The sequence below is a fragment of the Ursus maritimus genome, assembly GCF_017311325.1.
Source record: "Ursus maritimus isolate PB19 chromosome X unlocalized genomic scaffold, ASM1731132v1 scaffold_X1, whole genome shotgun sequence".
In the NCBI taxonomy this organism is placed as follows: Eukaryota; Metazoa; Chordata; class Mammalia; order Carnivora; family Ursidae; genus Ursus; species Ursus maritimus.
Genome location: NW_024423319.1, coordinates 114,811,916 through 114,828,958, shown reverse-complemented (window position 1 = coordinate 114,828,958; position 17,043 = coordinate 114,811,916). Strand labels below are relative to the sequence as shown.

Below are 17,043 nucleotides of genomic sequence, written 5' to 3'. Positions count from 1 at the left end.
CCCCCCCCCCCCCCGGTCTGGGGAGGAGAGGCCCCAATGTTCAGTGCCCGTGCTCGCCACACGGCGTCGGGCCAGCTCTGTGACAACGTGTGCTTCTGTGGTCTACTCACATAAAGCCTTTGAGACAGTTCAGTGCTAAGAAAAGGGCAAATGACGGAACTTGGAGAACAGACAGAAGTACGTTTGCAGCTTGTGTAGCAAGTACAATGTGCAGTGTGGAAGATGGCTAAGTACAATTCCATCAGTGGGGTAATGTCCTCGTCACCTTGTGAAAAATTCCCTAGTGGAAGTGAAAACATCCTAGATGTCCCTTAAGGGAAAACCTTGAGTTTTACATTTCTGTAAAATGTGTAAGCTTTCCTTTTAGTATCGTGACACCGTGGACACCAGTGGCTTGTGGGGCAGTGAAGTAGAAAAGTGGACCTGTGTACTGTCTGTGGATTCTGAGAAGCCACCACTCGACTGGCAACCAGAAAGGGGTGACATGAATGAAAAGTGAAAGAACACGGGTATAGTATGGGCAGAGCAGAAAGAAATCCACTCTCTCTCTGCATACATGGAAAACGTGGGCACCAGTGAAGCATCTAGGAAACGAAAGAGGACAGTAACAGAACTGTGCATTTTCTTTGGGTCCCTTTGGGTGCGCTAACATAGATTAGCACTGACGTAGTGCTGACACACATCTGCTCGGTGGCGCCTCGTGCCCAGGGTGCTAATGATGTCATCCCGTTGCTCTTGTGTTCCTGAACCTTGTGTGCCATCACCTACTACCAGATCTAAGCTTTGCTGGCTCTTTACCTTCCTTAAGTACCAGCCCCTGGTTTTTCCCTTTACACCGGTCCTGGTTCCATCCTGTCCACGTGCCCGGTGTCGCTTTTCTCCACACCTTCGCAGCCCACATGCTCTTCCAGTGCGGCTCACATCTGACGTCCCATCCATCCCCATGCTTGTCAGTGGACTCGCTTCAAGCTCCTTCAGAGATGCAGTCACACACACAATTTGGTACCGGCCTACAGTAACATACTCACATAGGGCTTGTGTTACTTGTTTCCGCCTCACCCTCACGAGCCTAGAGGAAAGGATCATGGTTTGCAAGGCACCCTACAGCTTCCTGCTGCAAACCTGCCGCTGCTCCTGGCAGCTCGCGCCGCAGCCCCTGCATGCTGTTTACTGAGGGCAGAGCGAACGGTGTACGGGAAGTGCACGTTGGGCTCTCTGCAGCGAGCACGGCTGACACCACTCCTAGATTTCTAGCGGAGTATCTTTCTGCTCCCAAAGCTCTGGCGCCTAGTTTGAGGTGATTTGAGTTCTAGAAAATGGGTTAATAGTAGACTCTCAATAGGGGAAATAGGACTAAAACAGTAGTGGCAGCTCTGTGAGCAACACTTAAAAAATTCGATTAAACTTTCACAATCTTGGACAAACATCTTTATTTAAGAAGTCAAATAAATAGATGGGGTAAAAAAATTATGGTAGCAACTTCACACAAGGGTATGAGACCAAACTTACAACTACTTGCTGAAGTTATTAACGATGGAACAAAATTAAGTGCTCACAGCACAGAAAATATCTGGTTGTAGTACTTGTTTTTAAATGGACATTTACTAGTTTACAGTAAGATCCCACTTGTTACAGACCACTCCCCACCCCCTTGGTGTACAGCCTAAAAAAGCTAAGAATGCAAATGTTAATGTAATAGAAACTTTTCTTTGTTTACAACTCCAGAATTACAACTTTCTACTAGTATAACTATGAACAGGTTCACTTACTTTAGTTTACTATCGGAGGGAAAGGCAATCAATATAAGAACATAACCTGTCACTTTGGTCCCAGCCTCGCGTTTTACAAACATGGATCCAGGATTCTCGATTTATAGCAGAATCACTTTTAGAGGCAGGCCTGTGGCATTTGGTACTGCAAAAGCTGTTTGCTTCGGCTCCTTGGGGAGTGCTACGTATACCGCCTATATGGTTTTATAACAGTAGCTCTAGACGTACATGCTATCAACTTCATTCCCTCCTGCAGAAACTTTTAGTTTTAAATCTACCAAAATCTTGACAGTGACATTTGGTTTTGAATTGTGACATCAAGATCAAGCTACCTGAATGAGTAAAGTCAAAAGCTCATTCTTAACTTTTAGAATAAAGATATTTTCAAGGTTATAAAGAGTTTATAAATAACACTGTTCACGAGCAAATATTGATCTGTTGATAATCATAAGAAACTGAATGTACTGTTTTGAAATAATACAAGGAATTTCATTAGGTTTAGATAAATTTAGACTACAAGTAAAACTTTTCCAGGCTATTTAGTCAAGTTACTTACAACATACACATTCCTGAGAATACCCCATTGTAGTGACATTGTTTATTTCCAATTTTTTCCAAATTCAACTTAAAAGGTGTTTCTTCCCAAGAAACTGAACTTTTCTGTCAAATGCGCTTGATCGAATAGGAGAATTGGGTTCATAAAATGGATTCATTGCAAACTAGGAAAGAAGAAGGTATTAGTAAGCTTGTCAAAGTACAAAGGTTGACAAATCATAGATTTCTAGAAGGATGTTATTTTAAAGTTCTAAATTAAATCATCAAAGACATCTAAAACAAAAGTCTGAAGACCACATTTTTAAGTTTCAACAAAAATGTTCCATTGTTAAATAGTAATGCCCCCTTGAGGAGATTTTTGTCTTAGTGTTTCAGTTTTGAGAAGTACCTGTGGCAAAACTAGAGGTGGTAGAGTAAGTGTTGTCTGTGGAAGCTAAATGAACTTTCAGGATTCACCCTGTGAGTGAAATACTAATCTATTCACATTAATTATAAATGTATGGATTAATCTGTAAGGCCCTTTGGCTACATAAAACTAAAAGTCCACCATACGCTCATAGTTAAAAAAAAGCTATACCACGTTGCTGCTATATTAAATTACCCTTATGTAGTAATTTTTGTTAACAATCAGGGTTTTAATACTGTCCTCTAACACAAGGCTAAGTGATCAGGTTCTTAAATAGTGTAATGAGCGTATCATAATATACGTGAGAAAACTGTCGATGGAATCACTAACAAGGAAAAGGCGTAAACCAGTTTTTCTAGCTTAATTTACTTGATGTCTGTCTTTTTAAGAGCTAAATATTTTTATTTGCTAATTCTGACTAGGAATATTAACTGTTCTGATATGCAAAAAATCTTGTCTAAATACAGAACATTTCAAATGACTAAGAACATACTGTTAGCACTGCAGTTTAATCACAGACATCCTGCTACTATTTTATTTTTTCTGACTATCAAGAAATGTGAGTGGCACCATTCTCCTTGAGCGACTATTTGGTAAACTTCCTGACACTTTATGATCTATAATCATTGCACTGTAACTTACTTGTAAAGTAGATGGAGAACATTTTAGATTAAAATTGTGAAGCAATTTCCCTTATGTAGCCTCTTTCCTTCTCTTTTTAGGGTTCCCTAATACAATCAACTATATGTGCCAAAAGGGGGAAACTGAAATCAGTTTAAAAACCATTACCACGAGTTCTGTCCTAAATACATGTTAGCCTGGCGGTGAAGACTTGCCTGACAAGGGAGTTCCCCGGGATCGTTCTGACGGGGAGAGCTAGTCTGAGATGAAAACTACAGTACAAGGGAGTTACCGCAACAGGCCAATTTCTTGTCAAAGCCGGAATCCCTTTTTCTAATCAGATTTAAAAAGTTACGGAACATACCATACCTTTATGTATAAGTCATAGACATCAGTAAAGAAGTTCTTTATTCCATCTTCTTGCCTTATGTCATGAAGCATAATAAATCTCATATGTGAAAGAATTAAGGTATAATCTTAATAGAAATGAAAAATGAAAAGTAGGTGATACGATATCCTTTAAATGAGTCACATGCATTATATTTTGTGATGGAAAAGCTGAATACGTAAACTGGTTTTGAAGTTAGGTAACTTTATCTTAAAGAGGACATAATCTTTTGAAGTTAGAAAGTCACTACCAAATAAATTAAAATCAACCTAATGGTTCAGATTAACCTTAGTTTTATTTAAGACTTGGTTTTAAAATTATCTGTTAAACAAAAACATTAAATGATTTTTCCCCTTAAAAAAATAAATAAATAAAAGTAGCCTGGTAAACGGCAATTTTTACCTGACACTTTGAAGTCCACAGACTCCGAGTCTGGCATCTGTGTCCCATGTTCTAGCCTGTTACCCCCACCTTCAGTTAGAGATCTTTATTTAAAAGATAAGGATATGACCTGCAGTAACAAACGCCGAAACAAACCACTCATTGAACTTGTCCACAGTTTTCAAGTACATGTTGTTGGACAGCCACATGTTCTCATCTACGAGGTCCAGAGCGGCATGAGCTATGAACTGGTTCAGATGACGGTGATCATCCTAGATGACAATGTGAGTAGCACCAGATTAACGTTTCCAGACAGCATCATGAACACCGACATTTCATTCTGGAAATTCTATACACAGTCTTCTTGGGGGTGGGGGACATCTGCTTTTACTTCATTTATTACTGTCATGGGACTTAGGAAAGATCTTAAGTGTTTTCACATCATATTCTTTTCAATTTGCTATCTAAAACTCAACAGTTAGAACAGCCAATTACTTAAATGAAATGTGTTCAAGAAACTATATAGGTTATTTTTTAAGTTTTGCAAGAAGGAAGTTACCAAATTCAGTAACCACTTAAGCGTGTGAAGAAAGAACAGTAGGTTAAAAAAAAAAAAAAAAAGATTCTGCTTTAAAGACACTCCTATCTTTTTAGAGGAAGACATGAAAAAATACGTAAGTGGTCATGGCTAACGGACAGCACTTCACGTAGGCTAGAGAGCTAAGGAGGTGGCAAAGAAGAGCTACACAGAGGTGATGTTGGCATGGGTCTCAGGGTCAGCAGGGGAAAAGGGCAGGGAAGGCCTTGGAGTACAGTGACACTTGGTGAGCAGTGGAGACAGCTGAGGAGGTGGCACTCTTAGAAGGCTTGGCATAGGCCTCTTTCAGGTGAATGGAGCTTACATGACGGGGATGTAGGCGTGGCAGGAGGCCATGCTCAGCCCCAGCTGTGAGCAGTCACCTGTCTCAACAGCAGGAGACAGTCCTGTTAGAGCTGAGTCCTTTTCGTGGGCTTAACTGGAGGTGGGGCTGTCCTACCATAATATGGAGAGGGAATTCACAACCTGGAACAGTCCTACTCCTGTGGAATTCTTTATTTCAAAATAAACTTTTCAAAGAACACTTCCGTTACGGGTTGAACTGAATTCTTCTGTTGACATCCTAACCACCCCCCACCCCGCCCAGTACCTCAGAATGTGGCCTTATTTGGAAAGAGGGTCATTGCAGCTGTCGTTAGCATGCTAGAGTAGGATGGCCCCTAATCCAGTATCACGGGTGTATTTATAAAAGAGGGGAATTTAGAGACAGACAGACACATAGTGAGAATGCCATGTGAAGACGAGTTCTGCTGCCACAAGCCAGGGAGGTACCAGAAGCTGGGAGAGAGACCTGGAACAGATCTTCCCCTAGCACCTTCACAGGGGGCCTGGCCCTGCTGACACATTGTTCTTGGGACTTCTGGCCTCCAGACCGGTGAGACAATGAGCTGCTTTTACTCTAAGCCACCTGGTTTGTGGTGCTCTGTTATGACAGCCCTGGCAAAGGAAACGTAATATGATCTTGCTGCAGAGGCTGTTTCTCTGATGGGGCTGGAGGAAGGCTGCCAGTTGCCTTGGAATCCCCTGTACAGCTCAAGCATGTTTACTCCACTCACATCACCATGACGAAGCTAATTTAATCCCTAGAGAAATCGATGTGTTTTGTGTCTGGTTTACAGCAGTGTTTTCCATCACTTTACATGGATGATCAGTCATGAGATTAGAAGAAAAATGTAGAAATGCTTTAAGGTGAGTGGTAGCAGGAGAAAGAACTAAGATCAAGTCATGCCACAAAGTGTTTTTATATGCACAGTTTTGCCTACCACAAGTCCACAGAAACTGTAAGTAGCCCTATACCACAAAGCTGCCGCTGCTACAGAGATGCCCCAGTACAAAGTTTTAATGAGCAGTGTGCTCATAGGAAAGTGAGAAAATAATGTAGCAACAACCACCTGATAATACCTTAACCACATTTCTATCTTATTTTTGTGGCAAGATTTAAATAGTTGAAAAGCATCACACACTGGACATTATGCGTTACAATTAATTTCAAAAATCAATTCTTGTCTTAAGGGACATTAAAGCTTATTTTGGAGTTCGGAGAAACACAGCATAACTTTTTATTAGCAACATGGACCAGTATAAAAAGATGGAAGGGTCCCAGGTATTCTCATCTCAAAACTCTATACGTTTACTCTAAATGGCATGTTCTTGAACCAAGCTTGTTTTTCTGGAACCATTACTGGCAACAAGGAAGTTGGGTGGTGTCACCGGGGAGAAGAGCAAGCGGGCACCGCCCAGCTAGTAAGTGGTGCAGAAGGTCACTGAACACTGCTGTAGTCTCAGGGGCAGCAGGACAGGGAAGCAAGAGTCTCTTTTAACCTTCCTAGGTGTAAATGGCCCTACCGTGTATGTCCTGATGAAAAATGTAATTCCCTCGGACAGAATGGGCTCTTATGGCATTTTCAGTCAGTAACAAGTGTTCTCCCGGTCCCACAATAGGTGGACTATGTTTCTATGTGCTCAGGGAGCAGCTTTTCAGAATGGGTGACACGGTGAACTACATATCAGAGAAGAGACCCAGAGCATCCTGCTAGTAAGTACCAAGTGTGTGCTGAATCAGAGGCTGAGTCAACAACTCAGATGATGTTTCCTGGCTGGCTTTGATCAACCTGTGGCACTGCAGAGCAAGCCTCATTTAATTGCGGTGGATTCCAGTTACCTCATCTGTCCCAATCTCTTCCAGCTCTAAAATCATGCCACACCATTATCATTACAACAGCATAACAATTCTTACAGAAATTTTTAAGGTTCCATACGCACTTTGGATTCTGCTTTTCCAGCTGGCAAAAATTCCATTTCAAAAACTGGATTATCATGGTGGCCCACAATTACAAAGTAGAAGCTTCCAGACATTGTCTTCAATATGTAGCTCCTAATTAAATGAAAATAACACATATTTTTAGTACTCCATACTGAAAATGAAAAATGGTTAACAAGAAGTCTAGAATTCAATTTTTTACTTAAACCTGACATTGTAGAAAAGGAGACCACCAAGCTTGTCATGTTTTCCAGTATATTGCCATAGACAAATGGCTTTGGGACTATACAAATTATGTCTGTGTTATGTCCTGTAGAATCCAGTACTTTATTTTCACAGGGAAACTAGAAGACCTCTAATACAAAAGTCATAAAAACAATATTCTCATGACCTGAAATTTTGGAACATTCAGAGTAAGCTGGGCCAAACTTGGACTGGACCAGTTAGCATTATTAGCACTAACACTGGGAAAAATTAAGAAAGGGTGCCGATTTTGTCTTCTTTCTACCTGAACAATGTATTCTAAGTCTCTGCAAATGCAAGACCCTATGGTATGCCTCCTTAAACAACATTCATAAGAAAGGAAGACATGGGGCGCCTGGCTGGCTCAGTCAGTGGTGTGTGTGATTGTGAGTTCAGCTCCGCGTTGGATGTAGAGATTACTTAAAAAAATAAAATCTTAAAAAAAAAAAATTCTAGAAAAGATGGAAGAAACCATAATCCAAAAAGAAAGACATTTGACGCATTAAGCATTTGAGGCATTAAGAAGTCTTAGAACTGGTATTCATAGGTTTGCTAAGGAAATGAAAGTGTGGGGGAGGGTTGGTGGAGGGGGGATCAGGGATTCTGTGGCTTTTAGCACAAGCAAAATCTGGATGGATGGACGGACAGACGGGTGGGAGGATTTCTGTTTGTATTTATGTACTTTTAGCACAGGGTCTTTGGAATCAGACAAAGCTAGGTTCAGGTCTAGCTCTGCCACTTACTAGTAAAGTGACCACAGGCATGGTCCTTAAACTCCCCATGTCAGTTTCCTCCTCGGTGAAATTGAGGCAACCATCAGAGATCCCTTATAGTGACCTTGAGGATTATACAACCTAATGCATGTGGAGCACCAGGCACAGTATCTGGCTCAGAGGAGGTGCTCAGGACAGGTTCTGTAGAACCACACGGAGGAGCATACACACATGCAGATGTGCTGACTCTTTAGGCCTCCACATGGGGCTGCCACCTGGTTAACTGAGGGTATACTGTCTCAGGGAATGTACAGTAAGATATGTCAGAACCCAGGGCTCATCAAGCCTCACTGGGACTTCTGCTGAATCACACTGAACGTCAGAAAATCTGAAATTGTTTCCTAATGAATACAACCTTTGTTGTTAAGGAAATCAAGGCACAGCTGGCGCTTTGAACTTTGGAATTGGAAGGCCCATGACTGGAAGAAAAGGCAAATAGGACGTTCTTTTGGCATGATGAGGTAAATAGAATTTAAAATGTTATTCGGGGCAGGTTTTGGCACACTGCAGCCTGCAGGCCAAATCTGGCCTTGTCCATCCTTTTATCGTTGCCGAAGGCTGCCTTTGCCCGACAATAAAATGAGAGTTGAGCAGGTGCGACAGAGACGGTCTAATTCTTTACAGGAAAAGTCTTAGGGGAAGATGGGGGAAAGGCCCAAATAGTAAAACTGGATAACAAGACAGGCAGGAATGATATGAAAGCTCTGCAAAACTAGAAGAATTAGCAACAATTCTCAAGATGGAAAGAAATTCTCAAGGGGCAGGGGGATGGGAACTTTAAATTTGAACAAAGGCGACAAGGATGTCATTAATTGGAATAGGAGTTTGCAGCTGGAGTTTGCCAAGGGAAGGGTTTAATTTTTTCAGCACAAACATTTAAGAAGCAGCAGAAAACAATACACATCTAAGGAAGATGACCCTTATTCCTGAGCCTGCATAGTGTCAGTACAGGGTGAGGATACACAGAAAGGGACCCAAGGAAACACCACATAAATGTTAGGTCATAGACTCTACAGCTGGACAGAACTTGAACTGCCAATAATTTGATTTCACAGCAGCTGAAGGAGTAATGCAACTATTCGATTCTACAGACAAAACTGGAAGATGAAGTGGAAGAAATGGAAATCTTGGGAGAATACAACCACATGGTCTCAGGAAGGGAATGTCTACAGTCATTTCATACCAGCCAAGGTGGTAGGCAAAGATGAGACACACTGTAGAATTCTGTGCCGATACACTCAACTTTCCGTGGGGAGGGAAAGGTTCTATATCTGCGCTGTCCAATGTGGTAGCCACTGTGTCTGCGGAACTGAATTTTTAACTTTATTTTAGTTAAATTTAAATAGCCACATATGGTTAGTGGCTCCTGTACTGGACAGTACTGTATTGGACACTGGCTACTGTGTTGGCTCTGTAACAATTATTTGAAACTGTTAAAATTCTGCAACCTCTTCTCCATTCCCTCCATCCACAAAGCAAGTGTTACTTAGTACTCCAGTCTGATACAAATGAAGCAACTGCCAGTGATTGTGTGAGCTTGAGGGGGTGTGTGTCTGCTCAATATCCCCATCACCTAAAGCAGGGGCCCTTCAAGCATCTCCTGGGAAGAGTAGGTCTCCAGGTGTGGAGGAGATGGCTACCTGGAACTTGGCAGTGGATTAAACTGGGGAACTGAGGGAGAGGGAAGAATCAAGGATGTTTTCAAATGCCTGACTGGGGTGACAGGCAGAATATCAAGATGAGTCTATTCACCAAGAAAGGAAATAAGGGGAAAAAGAGGGATGAAATGAACACGTCAGTTTTGAACCAGTGGTGGTAGCCAGAATTGCCCTGTCCACATCCTGATCTCGAAAACCTGTGAATGTTAATTTCCTGGCCTAGGGGAATTAAAGCTGCAGATGGAACTGAGGTTGCTCCCCAGCTGACCTTACAACAAGGAGAGGAGCCTGGACCAGCCAGGTGGGCCCAATATAATTACAAAGGTCTTTAAAAGTGGAAGAGGCCCAAAAGAAAGGTCAGAAGGAAGTGCAACGACAGAAGGAAGGGGGGGGGTGGTGGTCATGGAGATGCAACACTGCCAGTGCTGAAGAGGGAAGAAAGGGCCAGAAGCTGAGGCAGGCCAACGGCCTCTAGAAGTTGGAAACCACAAAGAAGCCGATTCTTCCTGACAGCTTCCAGAAGGGAACCGAGTCCTGCTGGTACCTGGATTTCAGCCCAGTGAGACCCGTGGCGGACGTCTATATCGCAGACGTGTAAGGTAATACATTTACGTTGTTTAAACCACTCAGCTTTGTTATAGCAGCAGACAACACACATGTCAGAGCGAAAAAGCTGCAGGAATGAGAAAAAAGGAAATACTCAAAGTGCCCACAGAAGGTAGGTGCATTCTGTAAGGAGACTGAGGACAAAAGGAGTTCACACACCACGAGACAAGAGTTTCAAAGCACTGTAGAAGGTCAGAGGGAGGGGAAGGCGGGGGGCGGGCAGTGGTGCGTCAGGGGGAAGCTTCCTGGGGGTAACATAAGTGTTTTTCTTACCCAGCATGCCTCCCTAACGCTTACCACAGAGCCCAGTACAGAATAAGTGCTCCACGCTTGGGGAATGGAACTGCGAGGAGGGGAGGAATAGCTGGGACAGTGTCAGGTGAAGCTGGAACACAGGAATGAGAGGCACGCTGGGATTAACTAGCCTCAACACAGAAAAGAACCTTCTGAAGGTTCTAGTGCTGAGGCCCTCAGTCTCAGACGCCTGACTGATGAAGTCTGTGATCAAATGATTAACAGCACCTTTGCGAGAAGCTGAAGATTAGGCATTTGTGAAGCCTCTCTCCATGACACGAGACTGGAGTTGTTGACTGAATGGAGGGCAGCCAGGACTCTCACCTGGGATGAAAACAGCAGCTGTCCCTGATTGATGGCTAGGTGACTTGAGCTGCCTGAGAGAGCTAGCGAGCCACAAGTAAAGAAATCGACGTGTTGATCCAGGAGCTCTGGACTACCTTGAACTGAAAGAGGGCACTAACTAGTAATGAAAACAAAAATGAGACCACATACCTGTGAGGCTGGCATGAGAAGGGCAAAAGTGCAAAATGAATGGAAATGTGTGAAATAAGTTAAAAACAAAAGCCGTCTTAGACTACAATCAGGAAAAGGGGGAGAAAGGTCACCTGGTACATAGGATGCAGATCTGCTAAACTTCCATTTTCTCAAAGAGAATGATTTTCTAATAGCAAATGTGACAAAAAGGCGGGCTGTGAACCTCAAGACAGGTATATTTTTTAAAAAAAACATACATCTCAATAAATACAGGTCTTTAGGTCTTAGCAAATTTTTATATCTTTGATTTTAAAAATGTGATTGTGTACTAATCAGTGACATGGGAAATCTCAGGACCAAAAGAGTCAAACCAGGCTTATCTTCTGTAATTGGGTACTTCTGGAATAGATTAAAACACCAAGAGAAACACGTACTAAATGCCTGTCTCTAGTCAGAGGACCTGCTAGGAGCTTTTATTTTACATTAACTTCGTTAATGTGAATCCCCATACAAAAATAACGTGATTTCTCACTCAAAGTACTGGTTATATGAGAACAAGTCCTGCCAAACTTACATGTTCTGTTTTGGAAGAGCAATCCAAGAGACGGCAAATCATTTTATGAAGTAACCTGAGAACAAACTGGAGACGAGTCCGTGGTACTGTCAGAGCTACAACAGGGCGGGGTGGTGGTGGTGGTGGTGGTTGTGCAGGCAGTGAGGGACCACTCCTACCTGACCTGAATGTCAATGCCCAAAGAACTTAAAAGTTTTTCTACAAGTCAGTTGACAGCATGGGGTCTCTAGGGAACCATTGAGCGTGACCTTAACCTAGTCCAGCTCAACATTTTGAATGCTTAAGTGAGGGCCAATTTATCACATTCAAGGATAACATGCTTGGGCAGTTAATAAGCTGGAAGGCAATACTAAGGATTCGAACACCTCTCCACGTTAAGAGAATTTAAGTGAAATGTACAAGACAGAATTCAAGAGAATGCAAAAAAAAAAATGTACAATAGGAGAGAAACCTAGGTTAAGAGCAGTTCATCTACAAGGACCCAAAAGTTTACATTTATTGCAAGCTCAATAAGGGGCAGTAGTCTGATACAGTAATCCAAAATCTAATGCTAATTCTAGGTGGCATTAAGACAATGTCCTTTTAACTACATCTCCAGGGAATATACTCACTTATGAGAATGCCATTTTAAAGGGATCAATAACTGAACTGTGTGTTGTAAGGAATGCTCTGGAAAGATGAGCTACTGAAGGAACGGAGGATGTTTAAAGTGGGGAAGACTTTTCTGGGGGTGGGGAGTGACATACAGCAGGATCGTCCCTTCAAGTATAATGTATGCTCTCTAATGGAAATTTGACTAGGGATGGCAAATGGGTTATCGCTGGTGAGCCAGTTCTAATTAGCCGGTAGCAACTGCCAGGGCCTGGTGCTGATAAAGATTGAGACAAGAAAGATCTGTAGCAGGAAAGATGGCTGTGATCGAAGGGCAGTACCTACGTGTGTACCAAGTATTTAACTCTGGACTAGACAGACTTATTCCGAACAGCCCAGAGAACAAGCTTAGGGCTGCTCCTCTGAGGTTACATGGAAACTTATTTGAGACAATGTCACCAAGCACTTTGTTACAAACTATCAGGCTGCCTGTGAATTTTCCAACTCCAAATGACAACAGTACGGCCGTTTAAAAGACCCCCGAATTAGCTGAATGGCCTAGTGAAAGGCAAAACGAAGCAAAGGTCCTGAGGTGGCCGACGCTCGCAGGCTGAAACGCGATGTGCGTTGGCCGAGTGGCCTGGGATGAGATCAGCCGAACGGGGACTGGCCAGGTCCGATCCGGCTGCCCCCGGGCGGGCCGGAGAGACTGGGCCAAAACCCGTGTCACGCGGGGCCCGGAACGTCCCCTAAAGCTCCCGTCCCCTACTCACTCCATCTCCTACCTGCCGGGAGAAGCCGACAACGAAAACAGCCAGTCACCTCCCTCCGCAGACCTGCGCTTGGCAGCCTCTGTCAGAACTCCCCGAGAGATCCTCGCGAGAATCCGTGGTTGCGATCTCGTGAGAGGTGGGAGGAGCTTCTGGGCGGAGGACTGCGCAGCCTAGCGCATGCGCCGTAGTACTCCGACCAGGGCGGTTCGGTTTGGCGGGCCTCGGGGAAGGGCGGGATCAACGCTGAACCCGGAGAATTCTGGGTCGTACTTCGTTTTCTTCTGTTGCCTCACTACCGGTCCCCGCCCTCCAGCCGCGTGGGAAAGTCGCATGTGGACCATGCCCCCGCCTACCCATCAGAACCGCTGAGAAAGGAAGTGCGAGTCGTTTAGAGTTCCTAGTTCAGAGTGAGAGGCAGTGTTCAGCTCCTTTGTTCTTCCCGACTGGCCCAGAGGCAGAGACTGGGTTCTGAAGGCCGGGATTCCCCCTTGTCCTGAGCCTGCAGCTCCGGCTGGGTGTTAACTTGGGCCAAGGCAGGACCGGCTGGGGGAAGTCGGGGGCAGGGGAAGCTGACAGCTGATGGCTCAGGTAGATACACCGGCCCCTCCTCAGGGACGGACAGAAACGTAACCTCGTTTGTTTTCGTTATAGCTTCTTTTCCCCTGCTCAGCCTCTTAGGGTTTCCCTGGAGGCCACTGGTCTGTTTTCAGAAATTCATGGTCCATCTGCCTGCCAGGTAACCCGTAACCATTTTTTCTTCCAGTCCACTATGCCCCCCAAATCTGACGTGTTGAGTCAAGATGAACTGCGAAAAAAGCTATACCAGACGTTTAAGGATCGGGGTATACTGGACACGCTCAAGGTACCCGTTTTAGCCATATCTTTTACATAACTTCTATACGTTAACTTGTAACAGGCAGTCCACATTTAAATACATACAGGTCTTGGCTTTTAAAAACAGAATGACATAGATTGTATTGGTAAGTAACATTTTTATGTTTCTGTATAACTCTTTGTAATGGAACACAGGAAGTCTTGAAAATGGTTGAGGGTTTGGTCTTAAAAGAGCATATTCAAATAATAGGTTTATTGGACTGATGTTAAGGTAGTAGTGGGTAACTTTATAAAGTAAACACATTCAAGTAAAGTTGGACTTGGTTTATAAATCTGGCTTGCAAGTCCTGAATTAATAAGTGGTTTTGTAATAGTACTCACTTTTGAATGAAGAAAATTGACACGATATAGAAAACATTAGGTGTACTACTTACCGTAGAATAATTTGGGGAATGCGAAATTTCTTTCTTAAAACGTATTGAAATGTATAAATATTTGGGCACCAAGTATTAGTACATATTATATGAACAGCAAGGAGTAGGATTAGCTCAAATGTTTTCATTACTGTATACATTTCTAAAGTACATTTTATATTTAAAATGTTAAATTAAGGGGGCACCTGGGTGGCTCAGTCCCTTGAGCCTCCAGCTCTTGGTTTCAGCTCAAGTCATGATCAGGGTTGTGGGCTCTGCCCATGACCAGTTCCGCACTGGGGGTGGGGCCTGCTTAAGATTCTGTCTTTCCCTCTCCCTCTGTCCCTCCCCCCTCCCTCTCTTTAAAATAATGTTAAGGAAAAGTGACTTTTTAAAAAAATTTTCCTCCCTCTCCCATTGTTTTGGTAACTTAAACCTTGAGATTAATCTGAAAAATATAGAAAAACATGGAGAAACATCATCCCTAATACAGCCACTAATTGGCATAAGTGTATCTTTTTTTTTTTTTCTTGAATTTTATTTTTAAGTAATCTCCATACCCAATGCAGGGCTCAAACCCACAACTTGGAGACCCAGAGTCCCACAGTCCACTGACTGAGCCAGCCAGATGCCCCTCCTTTTTAATCTGATACATGGTGAACATTTTCCTGTGTCCTTTAAAGTTCATTGAAATCCTTGTTTTCAGTGGCACCTGGCTTGTCCTTGAATGTATGGCTAATTTATGTAGCAGTCCCCTCTTGAAAATTTACATTATACCCAGGTCTACACACACTGCATCTCTCACTTTTTGCCTAGGATAGGTTAAGTGACATAACTGAACCAAAATCCTGAGCTTTTTTTTCTTAAACATTTTATTTATTAGAGAGAGAGTGCGGGATCTCTAGCACTAGCAGGGAGAGGGGCAAGAGGCCGAGGGCGTGGGAGAAGCAGTCTCCCCCTTGAGCTTGGAGCCTTGTTGAGCTCTGTCCCGGGAACCTGAGATCATGACCCAAGCTGTAGGCAGATGCTTAACCGACTGAGCAACCCAAGGCCTGAGCTTTAAGGCTGTAAGTATATGGGTCTTGTTCTAGAAAGATTGTAATAGTATATATTTCACCAGCAATTTGATAATGCTTATCTCTCCAATGATACTATCATGACTTTTTTTAAACATTGGAAAACCTTTAATATTCCTTTAATTATTAATGAGGTTGCACATATTTTCTGGCCATTTGTATGTTTTCTGTGGATTAGCAGTTTATGTTCCTTGCCCATTTTTCCCTCTCAGCAGTGTTTTATTAATGTATAAAATTTCTTTTAATAGAAACTTAATTTCTTTTCCAATTTTGCAGCCATGCTTTATCTCAATGTTCAATTTTAATTTGGTTCTAAAAATATTGGTGTACATTTTTAATATGGTCAAATCTATTGATTTTTTTTTCCTGATTATTCTCAGCTCTTCTCTAAGAGAACAAATACTCACTTTTTATTTTTTAAAAAGGCCTTATGTTTTTACAGTTAACTCTTTAACCCACTTGGAATTGATTGTAGTGTATAATGCATTAATATGCTTTCTAATGTGAAATGGTCCTTGAATTCCTGGCCGTGGCATACTTTCTTTTACTGTGCTTCTGAATTATATTTGAGAGTGTTTTGTTTGTGGTCACAAATGATACTGATGTATCCTTATCCTTCTTTTTTTTTTTTTTTAATTTCTAGAAAAATACAAATTTAATATATGGGACTTCACAGAGCAACAGCATCATTACATATCATTTTCTGAAAACGTTATAATCAGCAACTGCTATTTAATAATTTAATGTTATGGAAATATATTCTTAAATCAAATTCCCTCATTCTAAATCGCTGTTTGGCTTTAATCATTTATTTAAAATCTCTATACCTCAGTTTCCAAATCTATAGCATAGGCATTATAACATAAGAGCAATCTCATGTATGCATATGCATACCAAACAAAATGATAGCAGTCACATCCAAAATAATGTGTTAGAAAAGTTAGGTATGAATGGAAATGCAAGATTAGTTAACATTCTAAAATCAATCCACATGATTTATTACATCATCAGAAAAATAAAGAAAAATCATATGGCCATCTCTATATTTGTAGGAAAAGCAATCAATGCCTATTAATTAAAAAAAAAAAACTTATAAAACAAGGAATAGAAAGAAAAAAATTTTCTTAATCTGATAAAATACAAAACACAACAACAACGTATAGCTAACACTATGGATGAGACAAGACAATTCATTATCATTACATTTAGTCAAAAGTATACTGAGGGTCCTAGACAGTTCAAAAAGGAAAGTAAAAAAAAAAGTAGAAGTTATCAGAATCAGAAAGGGAGAAATTCAGGGGTCACTATGTTCATTTGGCATAATTGAGAAAAAGAAAATTCAGTAGATGTAATTAATAATTAAATGGAGAAAATTACAGGGTGAAAGATCATATACAATTCCTACATAGTAACAAAACTATTAAAAATTCTTAAAAAGTTACTATTTCCTATAGCATCAGAAACACCAAATACTTAAAAGTAAATCCAACTAGCAACATGAATATGGTTTCCAGACAAAAAAAAAAAAAACAAAAAAACTGTATTAAAAGAATCAGAGAAGACTTAAAAAAGAGGAATACACCATGTTCGTAGATCGGAAGTCTCGATACTGTCAAAATGTTGATTCTCAAAAGATTGTTTTCTACATTCACTGCACACCAACTAAAGCCATAAGAATTTTTGTGGAAATTGGCAAATGAATTCTAAAATATATACATGTGGAAAGGCAAAAGGGCAAAATAATGAGGACAAA

The 17,043-nt window shown here is 41.8% G+C and overlaps 2 protein-coding genes and 1 long non-coding RNA gene across 13 annotated transcripts in view; 2 read left to right on the top strand and 1 right to left on the bottom strand.

Annotated features, from left to right (window-relative positions):
- Positions 1 to 1,413: 1,413 nt before the first annotated feature.
- On the bottom strand, positions 1,414 to 13,123 carry TRAPPC2 (trafficking protein particle complex subunit 2). The gene is made up of 5 exons (XM_008696380.2): positions 12,980 to 13,123; positions 6,981 to 7,092; positions 4,248 to 4,392; positions 3,721 to 3,806; positions 1,414 to 2,488 (listed from the first exon to the last, which is right to left on the bottom strand). Exons 2-5 carry the CDS (start codon positions 7,071 to 7,073, stop codon positions 2,390 to 2,392), a joined length of 423 nt encoding a protein of 140 aa, XP_008694602.1. The 5' UTR covers positions 7,074 to 7,092; positions 12,980 to 13,123; the 3' UTR covers positions 1,414 to 2,389.
- LOC103668110 lies at positions 4,399 to 9,533 on the top strand. Its single transcript, XR_569940.2, has 3 exons — positions 4,399 to 6,753; positions 8,363 to 8,455; positions 9,050 to 9,533. It is a non-coding gene; the product is annotated as an uncharacterized LOC103668110 (long non-coding RNA).
- OFD1 (OFD1 centriole and centriolar satellite protein) overlaps positions 9,674 to 17,043 on the top strand; it is a 77,541-nt gene continuing 70,171 nt past the window's right edge. For 2 of the 11 annotated variants that reach the window (XM_040634346.1, XM_040634322.1), the window contains exons 1-2: positions 9,674 to 10,251; positions 13,731 to 13,829. In XM_040634346.1, the coding sequence (XP_040490280.1) occupies positions 13,737 to 13,829 (93 nt within the window). In that variant the 5' untranslated portion in view covers positions 9,674 to 10,251; positions 13,731 to 13,736. Of the gene's footprint in view, positions 10,252 to 13,255; positions 13,556 to 13,730; positions 13,830 to 17,043 lie in introns of those variants that run through there. The other 9 variants (XM_040634335.1, XM_040634360.1, XM_040634365.1 and 6 more) reach the window with 7 other exon arrangements.

Coding starts and splice junctions, on each gene's coding strand:
- TRAPPC2 (XM_008696380.2), bottom strand. CDS start 7,073: ATGTCTGGAAGCTTCTACTTTGTAATTGTGGGCCACCATGATAATCCA. Junction 4,393..6,980: donor CTGGAAAAGCAGAATCCAAA/GTGCGTATGGAA, acceptor ATTGTCATCTAG/GATGATCACCGTCATCTGAA. Junction 2,489..3,720: donor TCTATGACTTATACATAAAG/GTATGGTATGTT, acceptor CTTCTTTCCTAG/TTTGCAATGAATCCATTTTA.